General features: G+C 49.3%; 1 protein-coding gene across 3 annotated transcripts in view; it reads right to left on the bottom strand.

Annotated features, from left to right (window-relative positions):
- COX15 (cytochrome c oxidase assembly factor COX15) overlaps nucleotides 1-22,845 on the bottom strand; it is a 29,934-nt gene extending 7,089 nt beyond the window's left edge. Inside the window, exons 1-8 of one of the 3 annotated variants that reach the window (XM_089687523.1) lie at nucleotides 22,722-22,845; nucleotides 19,269-19,378; nucleotides 18,116-18,203; nucleotides 6,478-6,653; nucleotides 6,230-6,352; nucleotides 4,634-4,820; nucleotides 4,377-4,544; nucleotides 1,271-1,352 (exon numbers count right to left, since the gene is read on the bottom strand). In XM_089687523.1, the coding sequence (XP_089543649.1) occupies nucleotides 1,271-1,352; nucleotides 4,377-4,544; nucleotides 4,634-4,820; nucleotides 6,230-6,352; nucleotides 6,478-6,653; nucleotides 18,116-18,196 (817 nt within the window). In that variant the 5' untranslated portion in view covers nucleotides 18,197-18,203; nucleotides 19,269-19,378; nucleotides 22,722-22,845. The other 2 variants (XM_089687522.1, XM_089687521.1) reach the window with 2 other exon arrangements.
- Nucleotides 22,846-22,934: the final 89 nt, after the last annotated feature.

Raw genomic sequence — 22,934 nt, 5'->3', positions numbered from 1 at the left:
ACTGATTGGTGAACATATGTCTCTGACTGATGACTGATTGGTGAACATATGTCTCTGACTGATGACTGATTGGTGAACATATGTCTCTGACTGATGACCGATTGGTGAACATGTCTCTGACTGATGACCGATTGGTGAACATATGTCTCTGACTGATGACTGATTGGTGAACATATGTCTCTGACTGATGACTGATTGGTGAACATATGTCTCTGACTGATGACTGATTGGTGAACATATGTCTCTGACTGATGACTGATTGGTGAACATATGTCTCTGACTGATGACTGATTGGTGAACATATGTCTCTGACTGATGACTGATTGGTGAACATATGTCTCTGACTGATGACTGATTGGTGAACATATGTCTCTGACTGATGACTGATTGGTGAACATATGTCTCTTACTGATGATTGATTGGTGAACATATGTCTCTGACTGAATACTGATTGGTGAACATATGTCTCTGACTGATGACTGATTGGTGAACATATGTCTCTGACTGAATACTGATTGGTGAACATGTCTCTGACTGATGACTGATCTGTAATAACACGGAATGAGACTAGATCTACAATGACATAGTTCTACTGATCACATCTCAACTACCCGAATCTTACATTTATGTTACACCTATCAGACTTGGCTGTACAGGTGAGCCCGTGCAGACCATGCATACCCCCACTCACCTCTTATGGGCTGCCTGCACGCAACTCAGCGGTAGTAAAATAATAAAGGAAATGGTTCTGGCTGGTGCACAGAGCTGAGCCCCCGTGTGAACGAGGCCCCCCCCCCGTGTGAACGAGCCCCCCCCCCCCCCGTGTGAACGAGGCCCCCCCGTGTGAACGAGGCCCCCCCGTGTGAACGAGGCCCCCCCCCCCGTGTGAACGAGCCCCCCCCCCCCCATGTGAACGAGGCCCCCCCGTGTGAACGAGGCCCCCCCCCGTGTGAACGAGCCCCCCCCCCGTGTGAACGAGCCCCCCCGTGTGAACGAGGCCGCCCCCCCCCCGTGTGAACGAGCCCCCCCCCCGTGTGAACGAGCCCCCCCCCCGTGTGAACGAGCCCCCCCGTGTGAACGATCCCTCGCATTGGACTGCACAGAGGAATGGCAGCTGAAAAGCTACAAGTCTGTGTTAAAGCTCTGCGTCGGCTACTTCATGCTGTCATATTTGGCTCCCAAGATGGCTCAGATCAGCACTTTACATCCTACACATCGGATCTGTCATTGTATGTTCCAGTTGATGACACACAATTCAGTGGTTTGGTACCTGAGAGTGCGGTGAGGAAGACCAGGCCTGCTGTCCAGTGTGTAAACATCCGCAACTTCAAGAGCTGACGTGTCTCAGGGAACTACGGGGTGAAACAAACGTAACCTTTATGAGACATTCCTTCCATCAACAGGACAACATTCTCCTCCTCGGGGAATGACAGGATCTATGATGTTCCTGCTGGAGGATTATGTGCCACGCCCCTCAATTGTACAGCAATTTCAAGGACTGTTGCTACACTGGAAACCATCAACCTCCAAAGGTCCCTGGGGCCGTCTCCTACCCCTCCCTGTGCTAGACAACCCATCAGCAAGGAAACCATTGAAGGGCCACTCTACAACCTTGACTGCCAAGATCTGCACTGGAAAAAATCTGGCCATACACTAGTAGATGTTCATTCATCCGAAAATTCTCAGTACATTCGATGACTTGACAAATGTTTGAAAGAACTTCAACATTTCCTTTGCTTTTAACGTTCAATATGAAATGAATGGACCTTCCCCAATGAACTACATAAACTGTTAGTCATTCGAGAAAAAATTTCCATCCCGCTCCTTCAAATTTTCACATCACTGCGGTCAAAAACGAACATCGATTTGACCCCACTAATGGAGAAAAAAAACATTGAACACTCTTACAATAAAAAAAAAAATCAAACAAAATTCTACTAGTTTATGGCCAGCGTAACCACTTGCCCTCCAGAGGATTCCCCCCCTTCCTGACCAGGCCATTTTTTGTGATACGGCTCTGCGTTACTTTGACAATTGCGCGGTCATGCAACACTGCACCCAAATGAAATTTATGTCCTTATTTTTCCCACAAATGGAGCTCTTTCGGTAGTACTTGATCACCTCTGCGGTTTTTATTTTTTACGCTATGAACAAAAAAAGACAAAAAAAAAACCACAATATTTTTGACTTTACTATTAAACATGTCCAGTAAAAATTATCTTAAAAAAATCAAATTCCTAAATTTCAGCCAAAATGTATTCTGCTTCGTGTCTTTGGTAAAACTCCCAATACGTGCAAATTAATTGGTTTACGTGAAAGGTATAGCGTTTACAAATGGCGGGATATATACACTGGAATTTTGTTTTTCATACTAGTAATTGCCGTGATCAGCGACTCATAGCGGGACTGCGCAGGCATTCTGACACTGGGGGGGGGGGGGGGGAAGAACGAACTGCCACTGACATCCCCAGTGACATTAATACAGTGATCAGTGCAAATAAAAAGCCCTGACACTGTACTAATGGCACTGAGCAGGAAGGGGTTAACATGAGGGGGCCGATCAAAGGGTTACCTGTGTGCTGTGTTACTTGTGTCTGTGTTACTATCTGGGCGGGGTCTGTGTGCTTCACTGTAATCACACTGCTTCGGATGGCTGTGCTCTGCAGTGCGCACGAGCTGACAGGGAGGAGGACTGTATGGTTTACATACAGTTCTCCTCCCTGTCGGAGATGCTCGGCAATCACCGGGTGCCAGCGAGTAATCACCAGCCGGGACCCGGTCATCGACAGCCACGGCCGCAAATGGTGGCGCCCCCTACACAGAAATGTAAAATCACGTATATAGACACACACGTGTGCTTTTGCGCACGTGTAGCAGTATATCTGCTATGGGGCGGTCTGGAAGTGTTTAAATAGTTTGGGCAAAGCTAAAACTGAATTCTTCTCCCACTTGGGTGACCACTTATCTCCCCGACAGCAGACTTCGGCCAAAAATAATTTCTGGTGCTGCCCGAGCCTGTGCACGACGCCCTAACTGCAGCATCTTTACTGCAGGAGTCTGTCCCCGTTCACGTCTATGGGGAGTTACCTCCCAGGGACTTCTGCAGGAGTCTGTCCCCGTTCACGTCTATGGGGAGTTACCTCCCAGGCGCTTCTGCAGGAGTCTGGCCCCATTCACGTCTATGGGGAGTTACCGCCCAGGCACTTCTGCAGGAGTCTGTCCCCATTCACGTCTACGGGGAGTTACCGCCCAGGCACTTCTGCAGGAGTCTGTCCCCATTCACGTCTATGGGGAGTTACCTCCCAGGCACTTCTGCAGGAGTCTGTCCCCATTCACCTCTATGGGGAGTTACCGCCCAGGCACTTCTGCAGGAGTCTGTCCCCATTCACCTCTATGGGGAGTTACCGCCCAGGCACTTCTGCAGGAGTCTGTCCCCATTCACGTCTATGGGGAGTTACCTCCCAGGCACTTCTGCAGGAGTCTGTCCCCATTCACGTCTATGGGAAGTTACCGCCCAGGGACTTCTGCAGGAGTCTGTCCCCATTCACGTCTACGGGGAGTTACCACCCAGGCACTTCTGCAGGAGTCTGTCCCCATTCACGTCTATGGGGAGATTTCACAGAAGCTGTTGCAATGAGGTAAGAAAGCACTCGGGAAGTCGGGGGAGGTATAGCTCAGATCAGAACAAGAAGAGTTGGTTAGTGTATTTTTTTCTTCTTTCCTTCAGGCCGAGTTCACCCTTGTGCAGTGCGGCATATCGCATGTGATTCGCACAGGAACCGCACCACATTCTTCTGCAAATCACATGCCAATTCTGTGCGGTGTGATTGGAGTCATACATTTTGTATGGCTCTAATCACACTGCACCAAAAAGGTACAGGACCCATTTTTTGGTCCGCACTAGAATCGGATGACATGGCTATTCACACCCATGTGATCCGATTCTGCACATCGCACCACGTTCTGCAGACAATTTCTAGGTGTTAACGCCCCCCGAAGCGGTTCACATGAATGGGGTGCGATGTAACGCTGCAAATTCCTCACCACATCCGTGTGAACCCGGGCTAAAGATGAAGCATCAGGTGTGAGGTTACTGAAAGTCCAGCTGCAGGAGGGAAAATGCCCTTTATTGTCTGCAATAGAAATGAAGCTAAAAGTCAGTTCATATCCCATTTTTTGACCCTTTGCATAGAATGCCCTGGGGGGGGTTAGACATTATGACGTCACAACATGGGTGTTATCATCTACGTTTCTTCCAGACAGACGCAGGGAGGGCACACTACAACAAGAAGAGGATTCCACCACACATGATCTGAGTCACCAGCGGGGGAAGATTTCCTCTCTTCTCCCTCAGCACAGAGAATACATTGATATACCTTTTGTCTTGGGAAGAGCAGAGACAATCCCGTCCAAAGACTCGCACAATACAAAACCAAGGCGGAGCCTAAATGTGCGGCCAGCCGGTACTGACTAACGCGGGGAACATCATAGGAGTCTGGCTTCTCTTCCAATCCACTCTTCACCATGTACCATCCCAGGAGACCCTGCAGAAAGACATACAGGCAGGAGAGCTGGAGGAAACCAGTCCCCACAGGAAGGGGCATTAGGACTCGTCATGCTCCGCAGTCCTCACCTGGAAGCAGACAAATCCACACAAGAAGAGAACCCGTCCTTTCATCGCACGGCTGAACCATCCCTTCCTCCAAAAGTAAAGAGCCGGCAGAATGTACGCCAGGCCCACCGCTCGCCCCCACATACGGTGGGAGTACTCCATGAACCAAATGAACTTGAACTCATTCAGCGTCATGTCACGGTTTAATCTGAAGGAGAATAAAAGGTAAAATTAGATGAACACAGAAAGAAGAGGCCGACATTCAGCCGCTGTGTACAGTATGCAGCCAACGGCGGACACCCCGCTACAGGAACTAACGTCATCATGCAATTAGGCCTCCAATCCAACTGGAAGTCTAACCATTACCAGTCATATAAATAATTGAAGAGGGCCTGGATCACAGAAGCTTTGCCCACAAAACGAAAGCAGAGACCACATGAAGTCACCAGTATGGCCTGTGAGCTTTCTGCAGCTGAAACTTCCCTCAGTACTGACTTACATGCCTTGTTCTGCACCAAGCCGTTATGTGGTGGTGGCGGCCATCTTGGTAGAAGCAAGACTTTTCTTCCTCGGGTTTGTGCTGCCCCCCGATGACTGGTTTTTCACACAGAACAAGTTCTTCTGCAGATGTAGCGGTTAGGGTTACACAATCCATTTACCACTGACAGGGGTGCTTACAATAATCAGCTTTTATTTTTGAAAAACCTTTATCCAAAAAAAAAACAAAAAAAAACTTGGCTGTAACTGCTTATAAAGTGTGAGCTGGAGTTTGGCTTCAATGTGTCAGTGTATCTAAATCTGCTAATCCATCCACACTCCTCTCCCCCCCAGACTGACAATGTTGCTGTCCAAAGGTGCCCCCTGTGCTCCTTCCTCCAGAGTGGTGGTGCTCTAATACAAGGGGTGTGTTACTGGCCAGATCAACAGAGAAAAGCCTAAAGCAAAAGAAAACTAATGCAGCCGCCACATCTAATGATTGGTAAGCTGCAATATATGACATTTCTGGTTTTGAGTTTAATACCAGTTTAAGTCGGTCTGTACCCACAGAATGAAGCAAAGGCAGGGAGATCCTGGCACTGCAGCTCCTGAGGTACAGCTTCCTCTCCAGTAGGAAGAACAGTGGTCAGCACACTAGTGACATCACTAATTCTCACTGCACATCTTGTGATACTATTGTGATGCTAACAGTCACAGTGTCTTGGATGAGATCACACTGCAGATATACCTATATAGGTGCAATATAAATATCCTTCAATTACCAAATAAATTGGATCCTCAGATGGGAGTTATAATAGATTACAGGGCCCACTAGCGGATCAAACATGATCACACTGCTGCCGATCATGTCACTGGGATCCTGAACATATAAGTGTTAGCAGGCAGGATACAGAGAAATGCTTCTGTACATTCAATGTGAAATGTAATGAAGGATCCTAAGAGCGGCACCTTTGTGGGGTAGCTGTCCGGTCAGATTGGCATGCCTGGCATTGGCACCCAGTGTGTGAGTTTGTACCGGGACCGATGTCCTCCATTGTGGATTCTACGTATGATGAGTCTTCACGTCAATCATGTTGGCGGCTATTTACCGTCATCCTCACACTGAATCTTGATACTTACATTTTAAACTCAGGAAATTGCTGGTATTTTTCAAACTCTGCCACCCACTCTTCGTCATTTGCAGGTGGCTTCATCTCTTTAATGAGGTGCCAATCGACCATTGACAGTCCAGACTCTGTTAATCTGAGAAAAGGCAGAAAAGCTGTCATGGCGTTCCTGAAGGTGTTTATAGCAGCATCATCACCAACATCTATATATGACAATAACCAATACAAGGCAAAGCTCATAGAGGACAATGGATTTCTTACCTAGTGACTCCGCCTAGGAGCACAGCGCCCCCTACCATGCCGCTACACAAAAGCAGCCACCGGCCTACTGTTCGGTTTGCAGTGGCATTTGGCACAGCCACTCTGGAGGGAGGAACCACGTCTGATATTGTACTTTTCCATCTTTTCTGTATGCTGTGTTTCCATAGAGTGCTGCTCTGTTACATGAAACACAGATAAAGAATTAAACAGCCTTCAATAGAATATATACCAGCATGTCATACAAGCTTGGAAATCCAACCATTCACATTCTTCCCTTCTACTATGAACATTAATGATTCTGTCCCTCACAATTCCTTGTAGAACTGTCTGCAGACACAGGGCTCAGTGCATACATGGTTATATCAAAGACCGTGTTCCCTCCATGACCCAAGAGGTGCCGCCTCCCTGGACAGGAATACGGTAATTGGCATGTACCAGCATGGAGTAAGTCGGCAAGTACCAGCATGGAGTAAGTCGGCAAGTACCAGCATGGAGTAAGTCGGCAAGTACCAGCATGGAATAAGTCGGCAAGTACCAGCATGGAGTAAGTCGGCAAGTACCAGCATGGAGTAAGTCGGCAAGTACCAGCATGGAGTAAGTCGGCAAGTACCAGCATGGAATAAGTCGGCATGTACCAGCATGGAGTAAGTCGGCATGTACCAGCATGGAGTAAGTCGGCATGTACCAGCATGGAGTAAGTCGGCATGTACCAGCATGGAGTAAGTCGGCAAGTACCAGCATGGAGTAAGTCGGCATGTACCAGCATGGAGTAAGTCGGCATGTACCAGCATGGAGTAAGTCGGCAAGTACCAGCATGGAGTAAGTCGGCAAGTACCAGCATGGAGTAAGTCGGCAAGTACCAGCATGGAGTAAGTCGGCAAGTACCAGCATGGAGTAAGTCGGCATGTACCAGCATGGAGTAAGTCGCCAAGTACCAGCATGGAGTAAGTCGCCAAGTACCAGCATGGAGTAAGTCGGCATGTACCAGCATGGAGTAAGTCGGCAAGTACCAGCATGGAGTAAGTCGGCAAGTACCAGCATGGAGTAAGTCGGCAAGTACCAGCATGGAGTAAGTCGGCAAGTACCAGCATGGAGTAAGTCGGCAAGTACCAGCATGGAGTAAGTCGGCAAGTACCAGCATGGAGTAAGTCGGCAAGTACCAGCATAGAGTAAGTCGGCAAGTACCAGCATGGAGTAAGTCGGCAAGTACCAGCATGGAGTAAGTCGGCAAGTACCAGCATGGGGTAGGCACACCTAAAGGGAAGCACATTTCCTTTGGCACATACTTACAGACACGTTACTGAAGGTATGCTCTGTGTATAGATTATTGTAGATCTGCTGGCACTGAATTATCAGGATTAGAGAACGGCAGAATAACAGTGAAGCTGGACCCTGGGCAGGTATAAAATATACACATTAATGCAGCTACAGTGCCTTGAAAAAAGTCTTCCTCCCTCTTGAAATGTTCCCCATGTTGTCATGTGACAACCAGAACTGTCAATGTATTTACTGGGATTGGATATGATGGACCGACACAAAGCGGCACATCATCGTAAAGTGGAAAGAAAACGAGAAATGGTTTCCAACATTTGTGACCAATAAATCTGTGAAGAGTGTGGAGTCAATACTTTGTAGGACCACCTTGGTTGACGGTTTTGGTGGTCACATGACAACATGGGGACCATTTCGAGGGGGAGGAAGACTTTTTCAAGGCGCTGTATACATTCTTTAACCACTTGCCGTCCGGCCGCTATATATAAACAGCCAGACGGTGGCAGTCCAGGGGCGGGTTGCCGTTCATAAATGCTCCTTGGGAGCGCGCAGCACCGCGATCCGGTGCCCATTGTGTCCTCCGGACACAGTGGAACACCAATCGTCGTATGGGACCTCTGTGTGAGGTCCCGATCATGTGATCACTGATTGGCCAATCAGTGATCACATGAGTAGTAAGCAAGATGTCACTTCTGACACCATTGCTTACTATGTGTGAAATCTGTGAATGATCACAGGGGTCACATGGTACAGGGCTATTCACAACAGCCTTGTACCATGTGACAAGCTGTGACCAATCACAGCTCACACAGTATTTCTCAATGGCTGCAAGAATGCAGACAGAGAAGGAGAAATTATTGCTTTTGCAGCATTTATGGGTGTAAAGCAATCAGTGTAAAAAAAAAAAAAGATCTTCATCACCCCCCACAAGTAGTACAGTAGTAGGACCACCCAGAAATACAGCTCAGGAGAGGACCACCCAGAAATACAGCTCAAGAGAGGACCATCCAGAAATACAGCTCAGGAGAGGACCATCCAGAAATACAGCTCAGGAGAGGACCACCCAGAAATACAGCTCAGCAGAGGACCACCCAGAAATACAGCTCAGGAGAGGACCACGCAGAAATACAGCTCAGGAGAGGACCACGCAGAAATACAGCTCAGGAGAGGACCACGCAGAAATACAGCTCCGGAGAGGACCACCCAGAAATACAGCTCAGGAGAGGACCATCCAGAAATACAGCTCAGGAGAGGACCACCCAGAAATACAGCTCAGCAGAGGACCACCCAGAAATACAGCTCAGCAGAGGACCACCCAGAAATACAGCTCAGGAGAGGACCACGCAGAAATACAGCTCAGGAGAGGACCACGCAGAAATACAGCTCAGGAGAGGACCACGCAGAAATACAGCTCCGGAGAGGACCACCCAGAAATACAGCTCAGGAGAGGACCATCCAGAAATACAGCTCAGGAGAGGACCACCCAGAAATACAGCTCAGAAGAGGACCACCCAGAAATACAGCTCAGGAGAGGACCACCCAGAAATACAGCTCAGGAGAGGACCACGCAGAAATACAGCTCAGGAGAGGACCACGCAGAAATACAGCTCAGGAGAGGACCACCCAGAAATACAGCTCAGAAGAGGACCACGCAGAAATACAGCTCAGGAGAGGACCACCCAGAAATACAGCTCAGGAGAGGACCACCCAGAAATACAGCTCAAGAGAGGACCATCCAGAAATACAGCTCAGGAGAGGACCACCCAGAAATACAGCTCCGGAGAGGACCACCCAGAAATACAGCTCAGGAGAGGACCATCCAGAAATACAGCTCAGGAGAGGACCACCCAGAAATACAGCTCAGAAGAGGACCACCCAGAAATACAGCTCAGAAGAGGACCACCCAGAAATACAGCTCAGGAGAGGACCACCCAGAAGTACAGCTCAGGAGAGGACCACCCAGAAATACAGCTCAGGAGAGGACCACCCAGAAATACAGCTCAGGAGAGGACCACCCAGAAATACAGCTCAGGAGAGGACCACCCAGAAATACAGCTCAGGAGAGGACCACCCAGAAATACAGCTCAGGAGAGGACCACGCAGAAATACAGCTCAGGAGAGGACCACGCAGAAATACAGCTCAGGAGAGGACCACCCAGAAATACAGCTCAGGAGAGGACCACCCAGAAATACAGCTCAGGAGAGGACCATCCAGAAATACAGTACCTACTGGTGGAAAACAACAGCCTGTAGAACCTTTCTACCAAAGGTTTGGCCTTGGCTGAAGAGAAGGCCACTCCAACAGTACTTTTTTCTGCCGACACCAAAGCCCTCACTGAAAGAACTTCAATGACCCTTTGGGGATATAAGAGATAGAGACTGATAGGCTGCTATAGCAGCTCTTCTAACCCATCTAGATATTGTATTTTTAGTTCTTTTCTTTGGACCAGGAAGAAGTACAAATATGTTGGTGGACTTCCTGCGGGATTTAGTGAGCTCCAAACAAGCGAATAAACATCTTCTGACTTGTGGAAATTGCCTCATTATCTGGGTTGTCACAGAACAATAGAATAATATCTTGTGACCTATGAAAAGGAGTTCCGGTCTCATAACTTCCAAGTCGAACAGAATAGAGCAATGTAATTCTGACACAACAAGAATTTCACGGACCCTCCTGGCTGCCCCTTTCAGGGTGCTACATGTCAGATTTACATCTTGTCCCTCTTGCAAAAAAATCTAAAACCTTTGATAGTCCTTTGCTCCCCAGGATTTCGCTTTCAGAAGTCATGCTGTGAAGGACTGCCAGTACACTTGTGGATGCACAGTCGGCTCTTGTGGAAAAAGGACGGTTTGGGAGTTGAAATCCATGCTGGTGGTATTCCCAGATAGCATAAGCTTGCAAACTAGGCTTTCTGGACAAAAAGAAGCTATAAACATAATATTTGTCTGAAATAATCTTTTGCACCACCACCTAATAGAAATGGGGGGGGGGGGGCTAGTCTGAAACTCAATGGGTGTGCAAACGCATCCACCTCAAGATTGCTGCTGTTCTATTCCAGTGAGGAAGGTCTTCCTCCAGGACACCCCATCTCACTGTGTTTTGACTGAAGGTTTACAGATCCAGTGACCACTATATGCCTGTCTCTGTTTCCTCCTCCTGAGAAAGGCCACTAGGAAATTCATCTTCCCTATTAGATGGACTGCTGATATAGAGAGAAGATTTTCTTCCGTCCATGGCAGAATCTTCTCTGCTATCATCGTCAGGAGGAGACTTCGTCCCATCTTTCTTGTTTATGTGAGATACTGGTTGCATTGCCTGAAAGGATTTGTATGTGAGGTCCCTTTATCCATGGACCAAATTGGTGAATTGCTTCCATGACCACTTTCAGTTCTCTGGAATTTGATAAACTACGGGCCCTCCAAGGGCTCATCTGCTGCCCCATGTGAGCACGCCAGCCACTGGGGTTTGTTGTAATTAGTTGAATCCAGAAGAGAGCTTGGTGTGTAGCCACCAGATCACTGACCCTTTGATTTGTTAGGAGATTGATACCAATAGGTCTAATGAATTCTGGTCTCCGTCCCAAACTGATAGGAGGACGTTTTGTAGAGGCCTCGTGTGTAGTTGAGCCCTCAGTACACCAGGGATGGCAACTGTCAGGAATCCATGCCAGGAATGTAACTCACATTTGTTTTTGTTCCTAACCAAACTGTCAAACCATCAAATGACTGGAGTTATAAGTGATCACATACGCAGAACCAGGGCAATGGCAGATCAAAGAGATGGCAGCTTCCTTGGCTGAATGTGATAGGAGGGTTTAGTTCTGCTTTAACCACTTGCCCTCCGGAGGTTCTCTCTCCCCTTCCTCACCAGGCTATTTTTTATGATACGGCGCTGCGTTACTTTAACTGACAATTGCGCAGTCATACAACGCTGTACATAAAGAAAATTTATGTCATTTTTTTCCCACAAATAGAGCTTTCTTTTGGTGGCATTTGATCACCTCTGCGGTTTTTATGCTTTGTGCTACAAAAGAAAAAAAAAAAAAACAACAATATTTTTGACTATTTGCTATAAAACATATCCAATTTTTTTTTTTTTTTTTAAAGTCAAATTTCGTTATAAATGTAGGCTAAATTTTTTTATACAAGAAAACTTATTCCTGCGCCAAAACTTTCCAAATAACACTCTAAAAATGCTGCTGTGCCAATCGTGAAAACACAAACAATATAAATATAAATAAACAGCGCAAATTTAGATGATTAATCAATATAATAAATCATATAAAATAGGTGCATAAATTATTCGTGTTTGCCCTTAATCTTAAACAAAAACACCCAAAAGTCCATGTGCTGAAAACATAATTAAATTGTTGAAATAAAAGTGCAAACTTCTTTTCTTCAAAAAATACTTTCACCTTCCACCCGTGCACAAACCAACATCGAATAGACTCACCAGAACTTGGTGAGTAAAAGACCTTTAAGGAATTTTTAGGGATCCTAAACCCTCTTTGGTGCCACGCTAGGGAAAATCTTCACCCTCCAAATAGACTCCACCATCCAACCAAAAGAAAAAAACTCACATAGCATAATATTGTCACACAATAGTAACTTTTTCCAAATGGAGATTAAGGCCACTCACATGTTAAACACTTGCTAAAGGCATGTTTATTATGTATAAAAGGCTTCAGTTCCAGCAGATATACAAACTTTTCCTTCCAGGACTCTCACATCCACAGTGGAACAAAGACAGGACTCCTCTTAGACCAAACAGTGAACCAAGATGGCCGCTGGAACGCACCGCTCAGCGTGCGTTCCACTCACCGGAAATGACGTCAGGCGCATTATCACTTTGTATAAGTAAAGTTGGACCTAAAGACTGGAAGACACTATCATTGTTCCCATGGAGTAGCTGATATTAGGTGGGAATGTAATTGTCCCAACCATAAACCTAGAAATCAGCAGATGGTAGCCATAGCCGGCTTACAATCAGCAGATGGTAGCCATAGCCGGCTTATAATCAGCAGATGGTAGCCATAGCCGGCTTACAATCAGCAGATGGTAGCCATAGCCGGCTTACAATCAGCAGATGGTAGCCATAGCCGGCTTACAATCAGCAGATGGTAGCCATAGCCGGCTTACAATCAGCAGATGGTAGCCATAGCCGGCTTACAATCAGCAGATGGTAGCCATAGCCGGCTTACAATCAGCAGATGGTAGCCATAGCCGGCTTACAATCAGCAGATGGTAGCCATAGCCGGCTTACAATCAGCAGATGGTAGCCATAGCCGGCTTACAATCAGCAGATGGTAGCCATAGCCGGCTTACAATCAGCAGATGGTAGCCATAGCCGGCTTACAATCAGCAGATCCCGCTTCCAAAGCACATTTCCAGAGATCTTCAACTTTCCTGTCCATTTGGTATTTTAAATCTCTCCTGTCCTCAAAGGATAGGCCTGTTATTTTGGACATGTTAGAAAGCGAACCATGCAGCTTTGGAGACTTGGCCCGTAACTTGGAATCTTTTTCCATGAAAAGGAACCTTGACAGAATAAAGACGTTTTTCGGGGTTCACCCATTCTGCAGCAATAGTTTCTCCTATGTACTGGCTGATGTACCGGGAACACATGCTTGTTTTGTTTGTAGATGTGTGATCTACCATGGACCAATAACTGCCTCTCTTCTTCCTAAAATCCCAAATCATGGATGAATGGCCTTTAGAAACTCATCTGTCTCCTCTGCAGCAAGCAAGAGTTTGTGCAACTTGACATCAGATCCATCTTCTCAGAACCTCCCTTGCTTCAGATTCAATAGAGGATTTCACATTTTCCATAAGCTCCTCTATGGTTGCCTGTTCCTCAGAGCTTATCCCAGGGGAAGCTGCCTGTGTAGGTACGGTCAAAGAAGTACTCGGAATATGGGGCAGAGAGGACATTTCCTGCAATAGTAACCTGAAGGACTGCAATGTGTCCATGTCCCCCTCATACTATCCATACAGCTCAGCTCTGTCCCAGCCTGAATAGGTTCCTGACCTGATGTCTGTGGATGTGGAGCCAGGCCTCCTGCTTCCCTCTGTCTCCGTCTGCTCTGGGGCATAGCAGAGACTTGCTGCACCACTACCAGCCACACAGAAGAAGTGCATGATTGGTCGCACACACACAAGCCGGCAGTGAACCCATCACCAGCCTGGTCACCATACCAGAACGCTTGCACACTTCGGCATCGTCTTTTACTCCTTTGCACCAGGAGCCGACCTTCAGATACCGGAGAACTCCTGATGCCCCGCCAAGAAGAAAAAAAGAAAAAAGGGACATACAAATATCCTGCAGGTAGGAGTGAAGGCTCACTAGAAACACCACCCAATCAGCAGAGAAGGAACCGAGGAATGAAAAGAAGAGGAAGAGAGGTCTCTAAGTTGGGAAGGTCCTAGCAGGGCATCACCCAGGTACCCCTCCTGAGTCCAGGCGGAACGTAACCTGAGAGGCCCCTAAAGGCCTAATAGGAATAAAAACCAACACAGTACTTGGTTCCTGTTAGAGGAAACACGAGGTTAGTGTGCCTGTATGTATGCAGGATGATGTGTTTCTTGTATAAGGTGGGCGGAGCCTCTCTCACAGCTGACATACGAGGCATTACATAGTGAATGTAGGTGGATTATATCTGGAGATAAGCAGATCGTTTTGTGTCACTTTAATACTTTATGACATGTTACGTGTGAACAAGGTGTCAGCGAATGAACAAGGTGTCAGCGAATGAACAAGGTGTCAGCGAATGAACAAGGTGTCAGCGAATGAACAAGGTGTCAGCGAATGAACAAGGTGTCAGCGAATGAACAAGGTGTCAGCGAATGAACAAGGTGTCAGCGAATGAACAAGGTGTCAGCGAATGAACAAGGTGTCAGCGAATGAAAGTGTTTGTTCACCAATGCCAGAAGTCTGCCCAGCACAATAGGCGAGTTGGAAGGTTTGGTGCATGAAGAGAACTGGAACTGCACATGGGGGGCGGTACTACAAAGGTCATCATTGGAGTTTGTTATAGGCCTCCCAGTGTTAATGAGGAGGTGGAGACTCTGCTCCTCCCACAGATGGAAAGGGCTGCAAGGGCTGGGACAGTGATAATAAAGGGGGATGGTAACTACCCGGAAACTGACTTGGAGTAATGGGACTGCAGGAACAGTTAAAGGGCAACAATGTATAAACCTACTACAGGACAATTGTATGGTACAGGTCATAGAGGCCCCAACTAGGAATGATGCTCTGCTGGACATGGTCATCTCCAACCATGCAGAGCTTATTACGAAGGTCCATATAAAAGAACATCCGGGTAGCCGTGACCATAACATGATTTCATTTATTGTTGCTGTACACAGCAAGCACATACAGGAAAAATAAAATCGCTCAACTTTAAGAGAGCTAATTTTTCAAGGCTGAGATTTGCTCTCCAAGACTTAGACTGGGAGAGAATATTGTATAATACATAAGGGAGGGATATGATCTCCATGTATAATACATAAGGGGGGATATGATCTCCATGTATAATACATAAGGGGGGGATATGATCTCCATGTATAATACATAAGGGGGGGATATGATCTCCATGTATAATACATAAGGGGGATATGATCTCCATGTATAATACATAAGGGGGGGTATGATCTCCATGTATAATACATAAGGGGGGGTATGATCTCCATGTATAATACATAAGGGGGGTATGATCTCCATGTATAATACATAAGGGGGATATGATCTCCATGTATAATACATAAGGGGGGATATGATCTCCATCTATAATGCATAAGGGGGGATATGATCTCCATGTATAATACATAAGGGGGGATATGATCTCCATGTATAATACATAAGGGGGGATATGATCTCCATGTATAATACATAAGGGGGGATATGATCTCCATGTATAATACATAAGGGGGGATATGATCTCCATGTATAATACATAAGGGGGGATATGATCTCCATGTATAATACATAAGGGGGGATATGATCTCCATGTATAATACATAAGGGGGATATGATTTCCATGTATAATACATAAGGGGGGATATGATCTCCATGTATAATACATAAGGGGGGATATGATCTCCATGTATAATACATAAGGGGGGATATGATCTCCATGTATAATACATAAGGGGGGATATGATCTCCATGTATAATACATAAGGGGGGATATGATCTCCATGTATAATACATAAGGGGGGGGGGATATGATCTCCATGTATAATACATAAGGGGGGGGGATATGATCACCATGTATAATACATAAGAGGGGGGGGATATGATCTCCATGTATAATACATAAGAGGGGATATGATCTCCATGTATAATACATAAGGGGGGATATGATCTCCATGTATAATACATAAGGGGGGATATGATCTCCATGTATAATACATAAGGGGGGGGGATATGATCTCCATGTATAATACATAAGAGGGGATATGATCTCCATGTATAATACATAAGGGGGGATATGATCTCCATGTATAATACATAAGGGGGGGATATGATCTCCATGTATAATACATAAGGGGGGGATATGATCTCCATGTATAATACATAAGAGGGGATATGATCTCCATGTATAATACATAAGGGGGGATATGATCTCCATGTATAATACATAAGGGGGGGATATGATCTCCATGTATAATACATAAGGGGGGATATGATCTCCATGTATAATACATAAGGGGGATATGATCTCCATGTAGAATACATAAGGGGGGATATGATCTCCATGTATAATACATAAGGGGGATATGATCTCCATGTATAATACATAAGGGGGGATATGATCTCCATGTATAATACATAAGGGGGATATGATTTCCATGTATAATACATAAGGGGGGATATGATCTCCATGTATAATACATAAGGGGGGGGATATGATCTCCATGTATAATACATAAGGGGGGGGATATGATCTCCATGTATAATACATAAGGGGGGGATATGATCACCATGTATAATACATAAGGGGGATATGATCTCCATGTATGATACATAAGGGGGATATGATCTCCATGTATGATACATAAGGGGGATATGATCTCCATGTATAATACATAAGGGGGGATATGATCTCCATGTATAATACATAAGGGGGGATATGATCTCCATGTAGAATACATAAGGGGGATATGATCTCCATGTAGAATACATAAGGGGGGGGGGGTATGACCTGCATGTATAATACATAAGGGGGGGATATGATCACCATGTATAATACATAAGGGGGGGTATGACCTCCATGTATAATACATAAGGGGGGGTATGACCTCCATGTATAATACATAAGGGGGGGGATATGACCTCCATGTATAATACATAAGGGGGGATATGATCTCCATATATAATACATAAGGGGGGATATGATCTCCATGTATAATACATAAGGGGGGATATGATCTCCATGTATAATACATAAGGGGGGATATGATCTCCATGTATAATACATAAGGGGGATATGATCTCCATGTATAATACATAAGGGGGGGATATGATCTCCATGTATAATACATAAGGGGGGGATATGATCTCCATGTATAATACATAAGGGGGGGATATGATCTCCATGTATAATACATAAGGGGGATATGATCTCCATGTATAATACATAAGGGGGGGATATGATCTCCATGTATAATACATAAGGGGGGTATGATCTCCATATATAATACATAAGGGGGGATATGATCTCCATGTATAATACATAAGGGGGGGATATGATCTCCATGTTTAATACATAAGGGGGGATATGATCTCCATGTATAATACCTGTGCAAGACCAAAGGGGAGGAGCCGGTGCACCTGTGCAAGACCAAAGGGGAGGAGCCGGTGCACCTGTGCAAGACCAAAGGGGAGGAGCCGGTGCACCTGTGCAAGACCAAAGGGGAGGAGCCGGTGCACCTGTGCAAGACCAAAGGGGAGGAGCCGGTGCACCTGTGCAAGACCAAAGGGGAGGAGCCGGTGCACCTGTGCAAGACCAAAGGGGAGGAGCCGGTGCACCTGTGCAAGACCAAAGGGGAGGAGCCGGGGAGAGGATTTAAATGTAAGGCTTTATTCGCCCTGCACATGTGCGGTGGTGTGCAGGAAATCTCTCACCCTAACAACAGACATTGTGTGAACAAGCCCTAAAAGTGGTGTCATCAGTGTGACTGAGCTGGGTAAATCTCAGGACTGGATGGTCAGAAATATACATTGATCTGCAGTATAACAGCTCCCATGTATGTCCTGAAATGTTTCCTGGAGTTCAGCTTGATATCTATATAGGAGAGTGTCTGTGAACCGATGAGAAGGTCCAAGGACAATCCATGTCATCTCGGGTTGTAGGGAACCACTTACCTTGGTGTCAGCGGTGTGGATGAATCTCAGAGATGGCGCCCTGCAGTGCGTCAGGCAGGAACGAAGGCCTAATAGGAGCATTTCTGACCTATAAAACATACAAAATGTGTTATTATTAGGTCAGGATTCCTCGCGGTGACAGCACACTGGAGAGGCGGACCGCTGCAATCACCCCGAGGAGAGAGGTGCGGAATCCAGCGACACGCTTCCCGCACACAGCTCCCAGAACTGAACGATCGCAGCCCGGGCAATACAGGACTATAATCCCATCCCCCACCTCTGGCTTCCAAAGCCACTCCCCTCCTCCCCGGGTACACTCCCCCCCTCCCCAGGTACACTCCCCTCCTCCCCGGGTACACTCCCCCCCTCCCCAGGTACACTCCCCCCCTCCCCAGGTACACTCCCCCCCTCCCCAGGTACACTCCCCCATCACTACACACAGAATGGTGTTACAATCCTGACACACCGGAAGGCTCAAAGGACACAGGTGAGTGTGGGATGACCCTAAGACTTCCCCCTGTATAAATCTGCCTCCTAAAATATCCTCTGGAACTCCCCACCCCAATCTGTCCAGAGCCTCTCCCGTCCTCTTGAACTCCCTGCCCCAATCTGTCCAGAGCCGCTCCCAGCCTCTGGAACTCCTCGCCCCAATCTGTCCAGAGAATCTCCCATCCTCTCCCCTCAACAATCTGTCCAGAGCCTCTCCCATCCTCTGGAACTCCCCACCCCAATCTGTCCAGAGCCTCTCCCATCCTCTGGAACTCCCCGCCCCAATCTGTCCAGAGCCGCTCCCGTCTTCTCCCCGCCCCAATCTGTCCAGAGCCTCTCCCGTCCTCTGGAACTCCCCGCCCCAATCTGTCCAGAGCCTCTCCTGTCCTCTGGAACTCCCCGCCCCAATCTGTCCAGAGCCTCTCCTGTCCTCTGGAACTCCCCGCCCCAATCTGTCCAGAGCCTCTCCCATCCTCTCCCCACCCCCAATCTGTCCAGATCCTCTCCCGTCCTCTGGAACGCCCCACCCCAATCTGTCCACAGCCTCTCTCATCCTCCGGAACTCCCCACCCCAATCTGTCCATCGATCTCCTACTCTGTCACCAAATAAACTGAATTTGACTTTTTCCATCATGCCATCCCACACATTTCTTCTCTCACTCACCGTTCCCTTCAGTACTCTCCCACAGGCTCCGGCCTCCCAGTCCTCTTGTATTGAATTGTATTTTCTCCCTTTAGTGCAGCGCAGAGCAGACTGTCGGCTCGTCAGAAATCCTGCAGAATGAAGAGAATTGGAGGCCTCAATGCAGGGACACGATAATAGACTGTACACAGCGAGGACGGGGGGCAGGGAGAGGACGGGGGAGGCAGGGAGAGGACGGGGGAGGCAGGGAGAGGACGGGGGGGGGCAGGGAGAGGACGGGGGGGGGCAGGGAGAGGACGGGGGAGGCAAGGAGGGGACGGGGGGCAGGGAGAGGGCGGGGGGGGCAGGGAGAGGACGGGGGAGGCAGGGAGAGGACGGGGGAGGCAGGGAGAGGGCGGGGGAGGCAGGGAGAGGGCGGGGGGGGGCAGGGAGAGGACGGGGGGGGGCAGGGAGAGGACGGGGGGGGGGGCATCATATCACGACTCGACTACTGCAACTCCCTCCTCACTGGCCTGCCTCGCCGCTGGCTATCCCCGCTTCAGTCCATCCTGAATACGGCTGCCAGACTCATTCACCTTTCCAAACGCTCCGTTTCCGCCACCCCCCTCTGCCAATCCCTCCACTGGCCTCCGCTCAGTGTCCTCCACCCCCCTCTGCCAATCCCTCCACTGTCCTCCACCCCCCTCTGCCAATCCCTCCACTGGCTTCTGATTGCGCAACGGATCAAATTTAAAATCCTAACACTGACGTACAAAGCTGTCCACCATACTGCCCCGAACTACATCACTGACCTAATATCCAAGTACCACCCAACACGCACACTCCGCTCCTCACAAGACCTCCTTCTCTCTAGTTCCCTGGTCTCCTCCTCCCACGCCCGCCTCCAGGACTTCTCCAGGGTGTCACCCATCCTCTGGAACTCCCTGCCCCAACCCATCAGATTATCACCTACTCTCCTCTCCTTTAGGCGCACCCTGAAAACTCATCTCTTTAGGGAAGCCTACCCCACCCCCTGCTAACTTGCCGACCTCCTCCACTCTTCCTACCACTCCATCCCCCACAGCTATCTCCTCCTGTGCCACCATCCCCTCCCTCCTAGATTGTAAGCTCGAAAGAGCAGGGCCCTCGATCCCCTCATGTATTACATTGTATTGGTATTGTTCTGTCACATGTTCTGTCCCCTCTGTAATGTACAGCGCTGAGCCAACTATTGGTGCTTTATAAATACTGTATAATAATAATATACATACATGTACAGAGCAGGGACAGGGGGTGTTGGGGACACACAGTACATGGATATAACCCCCCCCAAGAAATGTCCATCTCCCAAAGTGGAGGGCTCCCCGCTTCTCAGGACTCCTCTCCTCACATTCCCCTCAGGGCTCCTCTTCTCACATTCCCCTCAGGGCTCCTCTCACCCTCCCTTCTTCAGGGCTCCTCTCCTCTCATCCCCCTCAGGGCTCCTCTCCTCTCACCCCCCTTCCTCAGGGCTCCTCTCCTCTCACCCCCCTTCCTCAGGGCTCCTCTCCTCACATTCCCCTCAGGGCTCCTCTCTTCACATTCCCCCTTCCTCAGGGCTCCTCTCCTCACATTCCCCCCTCCTCAGGGCTCCTCTCCTCACATTCCCCCCTCCTCAGGGCTCCTCTCCTCACATTCCCCCTTCCTCAGGGCTCCTCTCCTCACATTCCCCCTTCCTCACGACTCCTCTCCTCACATTCCCCTCAGGGCTCCTCTCCTCACATTCCCCCTTCCTCAGGACTCCTCTCCTCACATTCCCCCTTCCTCAGGGCTCCTCTCCTCACATTCCCCTCAGGGCTCCTCTCACCCCCCCCCTTCCTCAGGGCTCCTCTCCTCACATTCCCCTCAGGGCTCCTCTCCTCTCACCCCCCCTTCCTCAGGGCTCCTCTCCTCCCACCCCCCCCCCCCTTCCTCAGGGCTCCTCTCCTCTCACCCCCCCTTCCTCAGGGCTCCTCTCCTCACATTCCCCTCAGGGCTCCTCTCACCCCCCCCCCTTCCTCAGAGCTCCTCTCCTCACATTCCCCTCAGGGCTCCTCTCACCCCACCTTCCTCAGGGCTCCTCTCCTCTCACCCCCCTCCCTTCCTCAGGGCTCCTCTCCTCTCATCCCCCCCTTCCTCAGGGCTCCTCTCACCCCCCCCCCCTTCCTCAGGGCTCCTCTCCTCTCATCCCCCCCTTCCTCAGGGCTCCTCTCCTCTCATCCCCCCCTTCCTCAGGGCTCCTCTCCTCTCATCCCCCCCTTCCTCAGGGCTCCTCTCCTCTCATCCCCCCCTTCCTCAGGGCTCCTCTCCTCTCATCCCCCCCTTCCTCAGGGCTCCTCTCCTCACATTCCCCTCAGGGCTCCTCTCACCCCCCCCCCCCCTTCCTCAGAGCTCCTCTCCTCACATTCCCCTCAGGGCTCCTCTCCTCTCACCCCACCTTCCTCAGGGCTCCTCTCCTCTCACCCCCCCCTTCCTCAGGGCTCCTCTCCTCTCACCCCCCCCCCCTTCCTCAGGGCTCCTCTCACCCCCCCCCCCTTCCTCAGGGCTCCTCTCCTCTCATCCCCCCCTTCCGCAGGGCTCCTCTCCTCTCATCCCCCCCTTCCTCAGGCTCCCTCTCCTCTCATCCCCCCCTTCCTCAGGGCTCCTCACATCCCCCCTTCCTCAGGGCTCCTCTCCTCACATTCCCCTAGGGCTCCTCTCACCCCCCCCCCCCTTCCTCAGAGCTCCTCTCCTCACATTCCCCTCAGGGCTCCTCTCCTCTCACCCCACCTTCCTCAGGGCTCCTCTCCTCTCACCCCCCCTTCCTCAGGGCTCCTCTCCTCTCACCCCCCCCCCCCCTTCCTCCAGGGCTCCTCTCATCCCCCTTCCTCAGGGGCTCCTCTCCTCTCATCCCCCCTTCCTCAGGGCTCCTCTCCTCTCATCCCCCCCTTCCTCAGGGCTCCTCACATCCCCCTTCCTCAGGGCTCCTCACATCCCCCCTTCCTCAGGGCTCCTCTCACCCCCCCCCCCTCCTTCCTCAGAGCTCCTCTCCTCACATTCCCCTCAGGGCTCCTCTCCTCATCCCCCCTTCCTCAGGGCTCCTCTCCTCACATTCCCCTCAGGGCTCCTCTCCTCTCACCCCCCCCCCCTTCCTCAGGGCTCCTCTCCTCTCATCCCCCCCTTCCTCAGGGCTCCTCTCCCTCTCATCCCCCCCTTCCTCAGGGCTCCCCTCTCATCCCCCCTTCCTCAGGCTCCTCTCCTCACATCCCCCCCTTCCTCAGGGCTCCTCTCCCCACATTTTCTCAGGTATTCTGCACTCCGGGAAGCAGAGAAATGTCACTCACATGGACGCCGCCATATTGACGCAACGTCACCGGAAACATTGCCCGGAGACGTCTCTGGGGACGTCACATCCAGGAGACCCTAACCCTGAGGTATCAGCAATGTCACCGCTTTGGATGAGAACATCCACCGATAAGAGGGCGCTGACCGTCTCACCCGGCAGTGTCTTCCCAGCTGAACAATTCTGCAGTGTACCACAACCTAGATGGCGCCGCTAGCCTCATAGTGAGGGCAGGAAGTCGTCCAATTTAACTGCGACGAAGCCAACTCTATGGCCAATGAGATGGAAGCAGCAGGAAGGAGATCCTAGTAGGAGGAGCTTTGTCAGCTGGTTGCCCAACGACGAGCGAGGCGGCACTGTTCTGCTCC

The sequence above is a fragment of the Staurois parvus genome, unplaced genomic scaffold, assembly GCF_062004578.1.
Source record: "Staurois parvus isolate SC_StPar_1 unplaced genomic scaffold, SC_StPar_1.0 ptg000427l, whole genome shotgun sequence".
Taxonomy (NCBI): Eukaryota; Metazoa; Chordata; class Amphibia; order Anura; family Ranidae; genus Staurois; species Staurois parvus.
This window is presented reverse-complemented; position numbering and strand designations above follow the sequence as displayed.